The following is a 15,427-nucleotide window of genomic DNA, read 5'->3' as shown; positions in this document are numbered from 1 at the left end:
ATGACATCACACTAACATGACCTCACACTAACATGACATCACACTAACATGACATCACACAAAGATGATATCACACTAACATGACATCACACTAACATGACATTGCACCAACATGACATCACACTAACATGACATCACACCAACATGACATCACTCAAAGATGACATCACACTAACATGACATTGCACTAACATGACATCACACTAACATGACATTGCACTAACATGACATCACACTAACATGACCTCACACTAACATGACATCACACTAACATGACATCACACAAAGGTGACATCACACTAACATGACATCACACTAACATGACATCACACAAAGATGACATCACACTAACATGACATCACACCAACATGACATCACACTAACATGACATCACACTAACATGACATTGCACTAACATGACATCACACTAACATGACATCACACAAAGATGACATCACACTAACATGACATCACAATCCCATCACATTACACAACCATCACATCACTATACCTTCACATCACACTGACATGACATCACACTAACATGACATCACACCAACATGACATCACAATACCATCACATCACACAACTATCACATCACAATACCATCACATCACACAACTATCACAATACCATCACATCACACAACTATTACATCACAATATCATCACATCACACAACTATTACATCACAATATCATCACATCACTCTGACATGACATCACACTGACATTACATCACAATACCATCACATCACAATACCATCAGTCTCACTCAAAATCAAGTAACATCTCATCAGTGTAGGAGAAAACAATTTGAGTACATATGATACCGGGAGTGGGGTGTGTGAAGCAGTGTCCTGGCCTGTAAGGTACAGTTCAACAAGATGGGTCTGCCTCCTCCCGCCAACTGATGGGGGGGATCCTGTATCACTGGGGGGGATCCTGTATCACTGGGGGTAATTCAACACCCTAGAGCTGGGTAACAGGATCCCTCCCTGTCTGGTGTAGAGGAGGAGGTGATGGTTCACACTCCACGCCCATGGCTCTACACTAACTAGCCTTGCTCCAAGGCTGTACCGAAAGAAAAGTCCCTGGATGTGTAGTAATTCTATTCTCCTGATGGGCAAGTCTAGATATGTGGACAGTCTGAGGACACCAGCCTCTTGTGGGGACAACTGAAAAACTAGAACTTATGTTTTATACAAACAAGTATTGCTTTTGAGACTTGTGTGAGTCTATACACCAACCAACATCTGTACTGTCCGTGATCTTCAATTTATTAATATTTCTCATTCAATTATTTATGGGTTTGTTTGTTTTTAATTTTCTACATTGTTGTGTTTAAAAATAGAATATAGATATTATTTGATATAATATATATCAGTCATATATAAGCTGGTGAGACATTTGGTTATTTTGATACAAGATTCTGATCCTGTTACATAGTGTGTGGAGGTGGGGGGTGGAGGAGGGATGGGGGGATGTTATGAGTGTGAACATCCAGAAGGACAATACATGGCGGAGTGGTAGGCAGTCTCACAATCCCTGAACCATGTTATATTCCCTTAATCTGCCCAGTCCTTTCTTGTAATATGCTATGGCTGTAAATGAAGCAAGTCTAGATTTTCCTAAGGTTCTTAATCTTCCACATCACTGGGGCTCCCAGATTTACATGAAATGAACATATTTTACAGAAAAAAACAGTGGTTAAGCTATAGTTTAAATTAGATATAATAAAAAGCAGCCAAGAGGCTTTCTTCATTTTCATGGAGTCATCTAGACTTGCCAAATATTAAAGACTTGCATGGCCTGTATTGGATATATTTAGTTTCAGGATCTGTATGACAGACTATAGGGCTCCTTTTCAATTTAAATGGAGTTATTTGTTTCCATAAAATGATATATCTTCTGGGATGTGTGGCCAAGTCTCTTGGACATTTCGCAATTTGTAAAAGAAAACTCTCGCTACCAGGACGCTACAGTACACTACAAGGACGCTACAGTACACTACAAGGATGCTACAGTACACTACAAGGATGCTACAGTACACTACAAGGACGCTATAGTACACTACAAGGATGCTACAGTACACTACAAGGATGCTACAGTACACTACAAGGACGCTACAGTACACTACAAGGATGCTACAGTACACTACAAGGATGCTACAGTACACTTCAAGGACGCTACAGTACACTACAAGGACGCTACAGTACACTACAAGGATGCCCCCATATTAATATCAGCACTAAATACTTATCATGCTTATGTTGATTGTTAATGGAAAATCAGGGGAATAAATATTAGGGGTTTTAAACAACCTAATGTTGTCACATATGTTCTGGCTTAAACCTGTAAGGGACTTTCTTAGTCGTACACCACAACCAGTTAGATTACTGTTATTGATGCCTTGAAATGAACTTTAGTTGACAGAAAAAAGATATATATATACTGGTAGATTTCATAAATGCCACACTTTGACGAGTCAAAAGTAAATTTGTTGCAGTTTCACAGTGCTACGTGTCAAAAAAGAGTTTTCGCGAGCGCGGGGGCCTTGACGGTGACTAGTCATACTGCTCCACGTGTACAAACTATCCAGCAATAGCGATCACCTGCCCCAAAGTTAGTGATTAGTTATGCTTATGGTTATTGTTGTTTTAAATATATATAGTAAAGCTGCAACGAAAATAGCACGATTTTGGAATATATCATTCCTGATAAAATAATAAATTCATGTACAATTCTTCAGATCATTGCATTAAAATTCTTTAAAGTTATTGTATTGGGTAATATGTAATGGAATCACCGGTAGATTCCGAGAAACGTGTGTATCGCTGATTGCTGTTTCCGGCTTAGTTTACGAAAAATTACACCCAGTAATCTTAATCTCTGCATATAATTAAAACAAATTTGCCAACTAGAATTCAGGAAATACAATTTAAATGGTAAATCATTACAATCATTACATGTTCATATACCTGATTTTGCTAAAGGGATACGATGTAAATTAATTCTGCTCATAATACTCGAATCCCCACACCCCCTAAAAAATACAGAATACCCTAGACTTCTTATCAGTACTGTAAGTGTACTCTTTAGTTTTGCCTGTACTCCTAATATTGAAATAATAAGGAGCACATACTCCCGATGCTGAAAAATAATCTGGAGCCCTGGTCATTGTAACATGGGGAATGTTTGTTACAGAATGTCATGACTGTAAAGATCAAGGAAGACAACACATGGCAGGGGGCGTGGCATGATGTGGTTGTCATGGTAACAAGGGGAATGTTTGTTACAGAATGTCATGACTGTGAAGATCAAGGAAGACAACACATGGCAGGGGGTGCGTGGCATGATGTGGTTGTCATGGTAACATGGGGAATGTTTGTTACAGAATGTCATGACTGGGAAGATCAAGGAAGACAACACATGGCAGGGGGCGTGGCATGATGTGGTTGTCATGGTAACATGGGGAATGTTTGTTACAGAATGTCATGACTGAAGATAAAGGAAGACAACACATGGCAGGGGGCGTGGCATGATGTGGTTGTCATGGTAACATGGGGAATGTTTGTTACAGAATGTCATGACTGAAGATAAAGGAAGACAACACATGGCAGGGGGCGTGACATGATGTGGTTGTCATGGTAACATGGGGAACGTTTGTTACAGAATGTCATGACTGTGAAGATTAAGGAAGACAACACATAGCAGGGGGCGTGGCATGATGTGGTTATCATGGTAACATGCGGAACGTTTGTTACAGAATGTCATGACTGTGAAGATCAAGGAAGTCAACACATGGCAGGGGGGCGTGGCCAAGTCTCTGACTGAGGGAGTCAAGCAGTCCATCTCAGATAGACTGGTTGTGCAACCGAATGATATTGTTGTCATGGTAACAGGAGAAACAGATAATGTGGTGAGTTGTCAGTGATTATCTGTTGTTCCTGATGTAATTGTCCTTTACAAATTGTCCAATTGCAAAAATATAATTTTGCTTCAGACTGTTGAATAAAAAAAGAGAAATTTTCTGCCATTAAAATTACATAGTTACAAGGTGTATTTCTTAAACAACACACCAGGGTTCATAGTTTTCTTTAAAATAACATCTGGATTTGCAAAACACCAGTAACCATCCAGTCTTGAATTTTGTGGAAAGTAGGATCAGAAATTCCTTTAATAATTCCATAATTTCATTGCTTCCAATAGCTGACGTGTCTGGGCCGGGCAAGACTGGCGTGTGCGGACGCACTGGAGGCAAGAGGTAACGGATGTTGCTACAGCAGTACGTAGCATGACCTCATCATGTCAGTAGAGGGAAGCTTGTCACCGTGCTGCCATGTACAACGTGTTAGTTCATGATAATAGTATATTCAATACGCAATACATGTCTGTGTCACATGTTTGTTGCCAGTCTGTGTCACGTCCTTGTTGTACGATATAGTAGTTAACAGTGGTCAAGCTGACTTGTTGCTGTTGACATAGCCTGTGTCACAGTCCCTTATCCATATTATTTTTCCTTCCGTCCAGCCCTGACTGTAATGCAAAAGCCCGAAATGAAGCAAGTCTAGATTTCCCTCAGGTTCTGAAGGGGCGGTGGTGTAGTCCAGTGGTTAAAGTGCTCACTCTTCACACCGAAGACCTGGGTTCGATTCCCCACTTGTACAATATATGAAGCTCATTTCAGGTGTCCCCCGACATGATATTGCTGGAATATTGCTAAAACCATACTCACTCACACACTGAATCTCCTATCTCAATGGGACACCTTTTCAATTTAAATGGAGTTATTTGTTCCGATCAGTATTATACATTTTCAGAGACTAGTCTACTGCTAATAGTGTAATAAGCCTTCTCCGGAGGTACGGGTCATGCAGAATTAAGATGATTACAGCACTAAGGGAGACATGGAGACTCACAAATAATTAGATATTCTTGATGCTGTACAAAGGTGTGTGACCCACCCAATCATAGCTAATGTGTGCTGATATCCTGCTAATATTAGAGTCCATGCCTCCCATGGACACTCCTAGGTTGTACCCTGTGTGTGCCGGCCCTGGCCAGGGGAGATAAGCGTGTTACCTAGCCTTGCACATCCTCGTCAGATAACCCCAGGGTCAACACAACAATTAGCTGTGTGTAATGAGGCTAATTAAGCCCATGTGGGGAGGAGGAGGTGTTGTCGGCAGATAGTAACACATCAATCGGGGCACTCCAGTGCTTCTCAGCTTTCTGTTGATGTAAGTAGGAAATGAGGAATACTTCACGCAGCTGATAAGCTGCATATTTGCATAAGATGCACAGATATATCGCTATTGGCCAATTAATTTAATTACATGTGTACAAATAAGTACAAGGAATTGCTGAAATCTAATTATGTGACAACACTGTAAACATTACGGGCTAATCATTACCCTGTGCAGCCCTTTCAGGATTTGCGGTCCTGTGGATAGATCTGTTTCCAGAGCACAAAGTTGGTGGTTTGATCCCCAACTTTGTCAGACCAGAAGATGTGAAAAGATGTTACTTGTTGTTGGGTGGCAAAAACAAAGACTGGTCGGTGTCTGAGTGGGGTATTCATGTTAAACTGCGGCATGTATCTCAGTGGGCTAGCACTATAAAATCGGCATTAGTCCAGACTAGTACAAGCAGCCACACATCACTTTAGAAGTGCTATAATCTTGGACACAATGTATGAACCCCATTTCACCTCACCACATGAAATCTAGTACGGTGAATAATGCACAAAATGATATGTCTTGCTTTAAAGGGAGACAAGTATATCGATGATGTGAGCTTCTGTGACGCCAGAAACAACATTCTAAGCAGAACCTTTAAATATTAAACATACCCAATTGAGTGAACCAGGGATGCAGCAATATGTTGAATACTCCCCCAAAGAATCAATATTTAATATGGAATATCAGTATATGGTCTCTGATATCAGTAATTTATCAATGGCACAAAACTGTATCTGAAAAATATTGCAAACAAATTCATTCTTCATTTCCTGAGTTGTACAAATAAGAAATTAATAAAAACTTAAGAAATGTTTTACAGATTGAAAACCTGGGATTTTTTAGCTCACCTAACTTGAAAGCCATGTCAGTCAAAGCATCTGGTATCCGTTCATATATTTCAGTATGACTGCAACATAGCCATCTTTGATTAAAACAATATGAATTAAAGAATCCTCTGGGGTCCCCTTCCAGGACATTGCTAAAATATTGCTCAAATTGGCGTAGTTCCATACTTATGCACCCATTCTTCTCAAAACCTTGAGACCCGTGAAGATGCGGGGTAGAATAGGTCTTCAGCAACCCATGCTTGCCGTAAAAGCCACTATGCTTGTCGTAAGAGGCGACCGGGTGGTCAGGCTCACTGACATGGTTGATGCATGTCATCGTATCCCTATTGCGTGGATCGAGGCTCATGATGCCAATCACTGGATTGTCTGGTGTGTTGATTGCATTCATCTTCCCTGTGCAGGTGTGCCGGTGAGGTCGAGTGCTGGATTCCACTTCCTATGGGTGGAGGACTTTCCACTGTTCCTGCCAAGAGAAGATGGAGAAGGTAGAGAATAGAGTGCCGTGAGACCATGAGTGCCGTGTGACCAGGAGAGCCGTGTGACCCCGAGTGCCTTGTGACCACGAGTGCCGTGTAACCGTGCCGTGTCACCTAGAATACTGTGTGACCACGAGTGCCATGTGACCTCAAGTGCCGTGTGACCCCGAGTGCAATGTGACCATGAGTGCCGTGTGACCATGAGTGATGTGTTTTTGTGCTGTGTGACCATGAGTGCCATATGACTTAGAATGCTGTGTGACCATGAGTGCCATGTGACCTCGAGTGCCGTGTGACCCCGAGTGCCATATGACCATGAGTGCCGTGTCACCGGGAGGGCCTTGTGACCAATAATGCTGTGTGACCTCAAGTGCCTCGTGACCCCGAGTGCCATGTGACCATGAGTGTTGTGTGACCTCGAGTGCCTTGTGACCTCGAGTGCTGTGTGACCCCGAGTCCCATGTGACCATGAGTGCCATGTGACCATGAGTGCCTTGTGACCACGAGCGCCGTTTGACCACAAGTGCCGTGTTACCATTACGTGCTACGCTTGTGGTTCTTATAATTTTAAATATATATATAGTAAAAGCTGCAACTAAAGTAACACGATATTGGAATATATTATTCCTGATAAAATAATAATTTCAGATACAATTTCTTCGACCATTGCATCAAAATTCTTTGAAGTTGTATCACTGGTGAAGTACATTAATTACTTTCTGGTGTTTGAACTTTGAATTGTTTTGAAGGAAGGTTAGAGAAAGTTCCACTTTGAAGCTTAACTACTTCAGTAGTCTTGTTATTATAAAATAATTTTGACTGTTCCAAAATCATGAAAGGTTCAATCTTGACATGCTTTAAGTCTTGTTTTTTTTTATCATTGCGTATTGAGGTACGTATCGTATTTTGACCAGAATATCGAGATGCCTATCATATCGTGACCTTCCTGTATCGTTGCAGCCCTTTCATAAAGCATATCTAACTTGTTGAGTGTGGACGGTGTTATCAGTTGATGATGAGAACAATGTTGGTGGCTTCATGTTACAGAGGGAGTCGAGTCTGCCCACCATCCCTTCACAGCCCCACACAAGGAGGACGAACACCTGCTGTACACACACCCTGAGAAGGTCAGTGCATCACACACACACGTACACACACATCATACACACACGTCCACACACATCATACACACACACACACACATCATACACACACAGCCCCACACACACGTCTGCCCACCATCCCTTCACAGCCCCACACAAGGAGGACGAACACCTGCTGTACACACACCCTGAGGTCAGTGCATCACACACACACGTACACACACATCATACACACACGTCCACACACATCATACACACACACACACATCATAAAACACAGCCCCACACACACGTCTGCCCACCATCCCTTCACAGCCCCACACAAGGAGGACGAACACCTGCTGTACACACACCCTGAGAAGGTCAGTGCATCACACACACGTACACACACATCATACACACACGTTCACACACATCATACACACACACATCATACACACACACACACATCATACACACACGCACACACACATCATACACACACGTACACACACATCATACACACACACATACACAAACATATATCATATACACACACACATGTGCACACACACACATCATACACACACACACATACACAAACATATATCATATACACACACACATGTGCACACACACATGTGCACACATATCACATACATATACACATCACACACACATATACACACACACGTCACACTCACATCACACACATACACACATGCACATATAATGCACACACATATAATACACACATCATACACACAAATGTGTGCACACACACATCACACACGCACATATATGTAAACATACACACATCACACACACACACTCATATATACACATATATACATACCCCGAGGTCAGTGCATACTTACATGTACTCATACACACAATTACACACACACATCACACACTCACACACAAACTCCTTTACAGCCCCTCAGAAGGATGATGAACACATGGTTCACACACTGAGTTCAGTGCATCACACATAAATACACACACATGCACACACATAGAGAATCTCACCCGAGTGTCTTTTGATATCAAATATATCAACACGAGTTGATAAAAGTCGGAAAACTCTGAGGCTTGCCGAGGATTTCTTCCACTTTTATCAACGAGTGTTGATATATTTGATATCAAAAGACACGAGGGTGAGATTTTATTTATCATCCAACATCATTCTTCCAACTTTTTCAGTTTGTAGGCAGTAATAAGCAGTGTCTTAAGTGTGAAAAGTACTGCTAACAGCTTCAGTAGCAGAGCCATTAGAAATGTCATTTGATTGTGACGTCATGGTAACCAATGACGTCACAATGGTCTGCAAAGCATTGTGATGCAATTTCATTGCAGCGATATCTACAGTGTAGATATCGCTTGATCTCACCCAAGCGATATCTCCTGTGAGAGCCAGTTTTGGATGATAAATCATATACACATACACACACTCCTTGACAGCCCCTGCACCTGCTGCATGTGGGTGGGTATGGGGTGTTTGAGGTGCTACATGTGCTAACTGTGCTACGTGTGTGTGTGTGTGTGTGTGTGTGTGTGTGTGTGTGTGTGTGTGTGTGTGTGTGTGTGTGTGTGTGTGTGTGTGTGTGTGTGTGTGTGTGTGTGTGTGTGTGTGTTTTGAAGGTGCTACATGTGTGTGTTGGAGGTGCTACACATCTATGTGTGTTCCTGCAGGTGCGGAGTCAGCACTATGATCTGGTCCTGAACGGTGCCGAGGTGGGCGGCGGCTCCATCCGAATACACAACTCCAGGATGCAGAGATATGTGCTGGAAACCATCTTAAAGGTAAACTCACTCAACACCAGCAGCCCACACGTTAGTTCTATAGTTTCACACCTTTATTTCCCTAACCTCACAACATGGGAAGCTCATATATGAGCTTGAGTTTTACTGCTTTTGTTACCCAATGTCAGTGTGGCAAGTGTTTTATAATGTCAGTGTGGCAAGTGTTTTATAATGTCAGTGTGGCAAGTGTTTTATGATGTCAGTGTGGCAAGTGTTTTATGATGTCTGTGTGGCAAGTGTTTTATAATGTCAGTGTGGCAAGTGTTTTATAATGTCAGTGTGGCAAGTGTTTATGATGTCTGTGTGGCAAGTGTTTTATAATGTCAGTGTGGCAAGTGTTTATAATGTCAGTGTGGCAAGTGTTTTATAATGTCAGTGTGGCAAGTGTTTTATGATGTCAGTGTGGCAAGTGTTTTATAATGTCAGTGTGGCAAGTGTTTATAATGTCAGTGTGGCGGGGTTGTTTTAATGTCAGTGTGGCAAGTGTTTTATAATGTCAGTGTGGCAAGTGTTTTATAATGTCAGTGTGGCAAGTGTTTTATGATGTCAGTGTGGCAAGTGTTTTATAATGTCAGTGTGGCAAGTGTTTTATGATGTCAGTGTGGCAAGTGTTTTATAATGTCAGTGTGGCAAGTGTTTTATAATGTCAGTGTGGCGGGGTTGTTTTAATGTCAGTGTGGCAAGTGTTTTATAATGTCAGTGTGGCAAGTGTTTTATAATGTCAGTGTGGCAAGTGTTTATAATGTCAGTGTGGCAAGTGTTTATGATGTCAGTGTGGCAAGTGTTTTATAATGTCAGTGTGGCAAGTGTTTATAATGTCAGTGTGGCGGGGTTGTTTTAATGTCAGTGTGGCAAGTGTTTTATAATGTCAGTGTGGCAAGTGTTTTATAATGTCAGTGTGGCAAGTGTTTTATGATGTCAGTGTGGCAAGTGTTTTATAATGTCAGTGTGGCAAGTGTTTTATGATGTCAGTGTGGCAAGTGTTTTATAATGTCAGTGTGGCGGGGTTGTTTTAATGTCAGTGTGGCAAGTGTTTTATAATGTCAGTGTGGCAAGTGTTTTATAATGTCAGTGTGGCAAGTGTTTTATAATGTCAGTGTGGCGGGGTTGTTTTAATGTCAGTGTGGCAAGTGTTTTATAATGTCAGTGTGGCAAGTGTTTTATAATGTCAGTGTGGCAAGTGTTTATAATGTCAGTGTGGCGGGGTTGTTTTAATGTCAGTGTGGCAAGTGTTTTATACTGTCAGTGTGGCAAGTGTTTTATAATGTCAGTGTGGCAAGTGTTTTATAATGTCAGTGTGGCAAGTGTTTTATAATGTCAGTGTGGCAAGTGTTTATAATGTCAGTGTGGCGGGGTTGTTTTAATGTCAGTGTGGCAAGTGTTTTATACTGTCAGTGTGGCAAGTGTTTTATAATGTCAGTGTGGCAAGTGTTTTATAATGTCAGTGTGGCAAGTGTTTTATGATGTCAGTGTGGCAAGTGTTTTATAATGTCAGTGTGGCAAGTGTTTTATAATGTCAGTGTGGCAAGTGTTTTATAATGTCTGTGTGGCAAGTGTTTTATGATGTCAGTGTGGCAAGTGTTTTATACTGTCAGTGTGGCAAGTGTTTTATGATGTCAGTGTGGCAAGTGTTTTATACTGTCAGTGTGGCAAGTGTTTTATGATGTCAGTGTGGCAAGTGTTTTATGATGTCAGTGTGGCAAGTGTTTATAATGTCAGTGTGGCAAGTGTTTAATGATGTCAGTGTGGCAAGTGTTTTATAATGTCAGTGTGGCAAGTGTTTTATGATGTCAGTGTGGCAAGTGTTTTATAATGTCAGTGTGGCAAGTGTTTTATGATGTCAGTGTGGCAAGTGTTTTATAATGTCAGTGTGGCAAGTGTTTATAATGTCAGTGTGGCAAGTGTTTATAATGTCAGTGTGGCAAGTGTTTTATAATGTCAGTGTGGCAAGTGTTTTATGATGTCAGTGTGGCAAGTGTTTTATAATGTCAGTGTGGCAAGTGTTTTATAATGTCAGTGTGGCAAGTGTTTTATGATGTCAGTGTGGCAAGTGTTTTATAATGTCAGTGTGGCAAGTGTTTATAATGTCAGTGTGGCAAGTGTTTATAATGTCAGTGTGGCAAGTGTTTTATAATGTCAGTGTGGCAAGTGTTTTATAATGTCAGTGTGGCAAGTGTTTTATAATGTCAGTGTGGCAAGTGTTTTATAATGTCAGTGTGGCGGGGTTGTTTTAATGTCAGTGTGGCAAGTGTTTTATAATGTCAGTGTGGCAAGTGTTTTATAATGTCAGTGTGGCAAGTGTTTTATAATGTCAGTGTGGCAAGTGTTTATAATGTCAGTGTGGCAAGTGTTTTATAATGTCAGTGTGGCAAGTGTTTTATACTGTCAGTGTGGCAAGTGTTTTATGATGTCAGTGTGGCAAGTGTTTTATGATGTCAGTGTGGCAAGTGTTTTATACTGTCAGTGTGGCAAGTGTTTTATGATGTCAGTGTGGCAAGTGTTTTATGATGTCAGTGTGGCAAGTGTTTTATACTGTCAGTGTGGCAAGTGTTTTATGATGTCAGTGTGGCAAGTGTTTTATGATGTCAGTGTGGCAAGTGTTTATAATGTCAGTGTGGCAAGTGTTTTATAATGTCAGTGTGGCAAGTGTTTTATAATGTCAGTGTGGCAAGTGTTTTATAATGTCTGTGTGGCAAGTGTTTTATGATGTCAGTGTGGCAAGTGTTTTATAATGTCAGTGTGGCAAGTGTTTTATGATGTCAGTGTGGCAAGTGTTTTATAATGTCAGTGTGGCAAGTGTTTTATGATGTCAGTGTGGCAAGTGTTTTATAATGTCAGTGTGGCAAGTGTTTTATAATGTCAGTGTGGCAAGTGTTTTATAATGTCTGTGTGGCAAGTGTTTTATAATGTCAGTGTGGCAAGTGTTTTATAATGTCAGTGTGGCAAGTGTTTTATACTGTCAGTGTGGCAAGTGTTTTATGATGTCAGTGTGGCAAGTGTTTTATACTGTCAGTGTGGCAAGTGTTTTATGATGTCAGTGTGGCAAGTGTTTTATGATGTCAGTGTGGCAAGTGTTTATAATGTCAGTGTGGCAAGTGTTTAATGATGTCAGTGTGGCAAGTGTTTTATAATGTCAGTGTGGCAAGTGTTTTATGATGTCAGTGTGGCAAGTGTTTTATAATGTCAGTGTGGCAAGTGTTTTATGATGTCAGTGTGGCAAGTGTTTTATAATGTCAGTGTGGCAAGTGTTTATAATGTCAGTGTGGCAAGTGTTTATAATGTCAGTGTGGCAAGTGTTTTATAATGTCAGTGTGGCAAGTGTTTTATGATGTCAGTGTGGCAAGTGTTTTATAATGTCAGTGTGGCAAGTGTTTATAATGTCAGTGTGGCAAGTGTTTATAATGTCAGTGTGGCAAGTGTTTTATAATGTCAGTGTGGCAAGTGTTTTATAATGTCAGTGTGGCAAGTGTTTTATAATGTCAGTGTGGCAAGTGTTTTATAATGTCAGTGTGGCGGGGTTGTTTTAATGTCAGTGTGGCAAGTGTTTTATAATGTCAGTGTGGCAAGTGTTTTATAATGTCAGTGTGGCAAGTGTTTTATAATGTCAGTGTGGCAAGTGTTTATAATGTCAGTGTGGCAAGTGTTTTATAATGTCAGTGTGGCAAGTGTTTTATACTGTCAGTGTGGCAAGTGTTTTATGATGTCAGTGTGGCAAGTGTTTTATGATGTCAGTGTGGCAAGTGTTTTATACTGTCAGTGTGGCAAGTGTTTTATGATGTCAGTGTGGCAAGTGTTTTATGATGTCAGTGTGGCAAGTGTTTATAATGTCAGTGTGGCAAGTGTTTTATAATGTCAGTGTGGCAAGTGTTTTATAATGTCAGTGTGGCAAGTGTTTTATAATGTCTGTGTGGCAAGTGTTTTATGATGTCAGTGTGGCAAGTGTTTTATAATGTCAGTGTGGCAAGTGTTTTATGATGTCAGTGTGGCAAGTGTTTTATAATGTCAGTGTGGCAAGTGTTTTATGATGTCAGTGTGGCAAGTGTTTTATAATGTCAGTGTGGCAAGTGTTTTATAATGTCAGTGTGGCAAGTGTTTTATAATGTCAGTGTGGCAAGTGTTTTATAATGTCAGTGTGGCGGGGTTGTTTTAATGTCAGTGTGGCAAGTGTTTTATAATGTCAGTGTGGCAAGTGTTTTATAATGTCAGTGTGGCAAGTGTTTATAATGTCAGTGTGGCGGGGTTGTTTTAATGTCAGTGTGGCAAGTGTTTTATACTGTCAGTGTGGCAAGTGTTTTATAATGTCAGTGTGGCAAGTGTTTTATAATGTCAGTGTGGCAAGTGTTTTATAATGTCAGTGTGGCAAGTGTTTATAATGTCAGTGTGGCGGGGTTGTTTTAATGTCAGTGTGGCAAGTGTTTTATACTGTCAGTGTGGCAAGTGTTTTATAATGTCAGTGTGGCAAGTGTTTTATAATGTCAGTGTGGCAAGTGTTTTATGATGTCAGTGTGGCAAGTGTTTTATAATGTCAGTGTGGCAAGTGTTTTATAATGTCAGTGTGGCAAGTGTTTTATAATGTCTGTGTGGCAAGTGTTTTATGATGTCAGTGTGGCAAGTGTTTTATACTGTCAGTGTGGCAAGTGTTTTATGATGTCAGTGTGGCAAGTGTTTTATACTGTCAGTGTGGCAAGTGTTTTATGATGTCAGTGTGGCAAGTGTTTTATGATGTCAGTGTGGCAAGTGTTTATAATGTCAGTGTGGCAAGTGTTTAATGATGTCAGTGTGGCAAGTGTTTTATAATGTCAGTGTGGCAAGTGTTTTATGATGTCAGTGTGGCAAGTGTTTTATAATGTCAGTGTGGCAAGTGTTTTATGATGTCAGTGTGGCAAGTGTTTTATAATGTCAGTGTGGCAAGTGTTTATAATGTCAGTGTGGCAAGTGTTTATAATGTCAGTGTGGCAAGTGTTTTATAATGTCAGTGTGGCAAGTGTTTTATGATGTCAGTGTGGCAAGTGTTTTATAATGTCAGTGTGGCAAGTGTTTTATAATGTCAGTGTGGCAAGTGTTTTATACTGTCAGTGTGGCAAGTGTTTTATGATGTCAGTGTGGCAAGTGTTTTATGATGTCAGTGTGGCAAGTGTTTATAATGTCAGTGTGGCAAGTGTTTTATAATGTCAGTGTGGCAAGTGTTTTATAATGTCAGTGTGGCAAGTGTTTTATAATGTCAGTGTGGCAAGTGTTTTATAATGTCAGTGTGGCAAGTGTTTTATGATGTCAGTGTGGCAAGTGTTTTATAATGTCAGTGTGGCAAGTGTTTTATGATGTCAGTGTGGCAAGTGTTTTATAATGTCAGTGTGGCAAGTGTTTATAATGTCAGTGTGGCAAGTGTTTATAATGTCAGTGTGGCAAGTGTTTTATGATGTCTGTGTGGCAAGTGTTTTATGATGTCAGTGTGGCAAGTGTTTTATAATGTCAGTGTGGCAAGTGTTTTATAATGTCTGTGTGGCAAGTGTTTTATAATGTCAGTGTGGCAAGTGTTTTATAATGTCAGTGTGGCAAGTGTTTTATAATGTCAGTGTGGCAAGTGTTTATGATGTCTGTGTGGCAAGTGTTTTATAATGTCAGTGTGGCAAGTGTTTATAATGTCAGTGTGGCAAGTGTTTTATAATGTCAGTGTGGCAAGTGTTTATAATGTCAGTGTGGCGGGGTTGTTTTAATGTCAGTGTGGCAAGTGTTTTATAATGTCAGTGTGGCAAGTGTTTTATAATGTCAGTGTGGCAAGTGTTTATAATGTCAGTGTGGCGGGGTTGTTTTAATGTCAGTGTGGCAAGGGTTTTATAATGTCAGTGTGGCAAGTGTTTTATAATGTCAGTGTGGCAAGTGTTTTATAAGCCATCGTTGCAGTTGTACGCACCATTGGGTTTGTTTGTGAGAACCAGTTGTTTGCTTCTGTCAGCTCGCCATCAGTTCTCGTGG

The 15,427-nt window shown here is 40.6% G+C and overlaps 1 protein-coding gene across 1 annotated transcript in view; it reads left to right on the top strand.

Annotated features, from left to right (window-relative positions):
- The window catches only part of LOC139459949 (aspartate--tRNA ligase, mitochondrial-like), a 62,338-nt gene that overhangs the window by 41,779 nt on the left and 5,132 nt on the right, over nt 1-15,427 (top strand). The window contains exons 12-16 of the mRNA XM_071241684.1: nt 3,769-3,921; nt 4,212-4,266; nt 6,492-6,575; nt 7,614-7,693; nt 9,344-9,454. Coding sequence (XP_071097785.1) covers nt 3,769-3,921; nt 4,212-4,266; nt 6,492-6,575; nt 7,614-7,693; nt 9,344-9,454 — 483 coding nt within the window. The remainder of the gene's footprint in view (nt 1-3,768; nt 3,922-4,211; nt 4,267-6,491; nt 6,576-7,613; nt 7,694-9,343; nt 9,455-15,427) is intronic.

The sequence above is a fragment of the Haliotis cracherodii genome, unplaced genomic scaffold (assembly GCF_022045235.1).
Source record: "Haliotis cracherodii isolate W230 unplaced genomic scaffold, xgHalCrac1.p SCAF_13, whole genome shotgun sequence".
NCBI classification, from domain to species: Eukaryota; Metazoa; Mollusca; class Gastropoda; order Lepetellida; family Haliotidae; genus Haliotis; species Haliotis cracherodii.
Note: the sequence above shows the minus strand (reverse complement) of the source record. Positions and strands in the feature narration are given on the sequence as shown.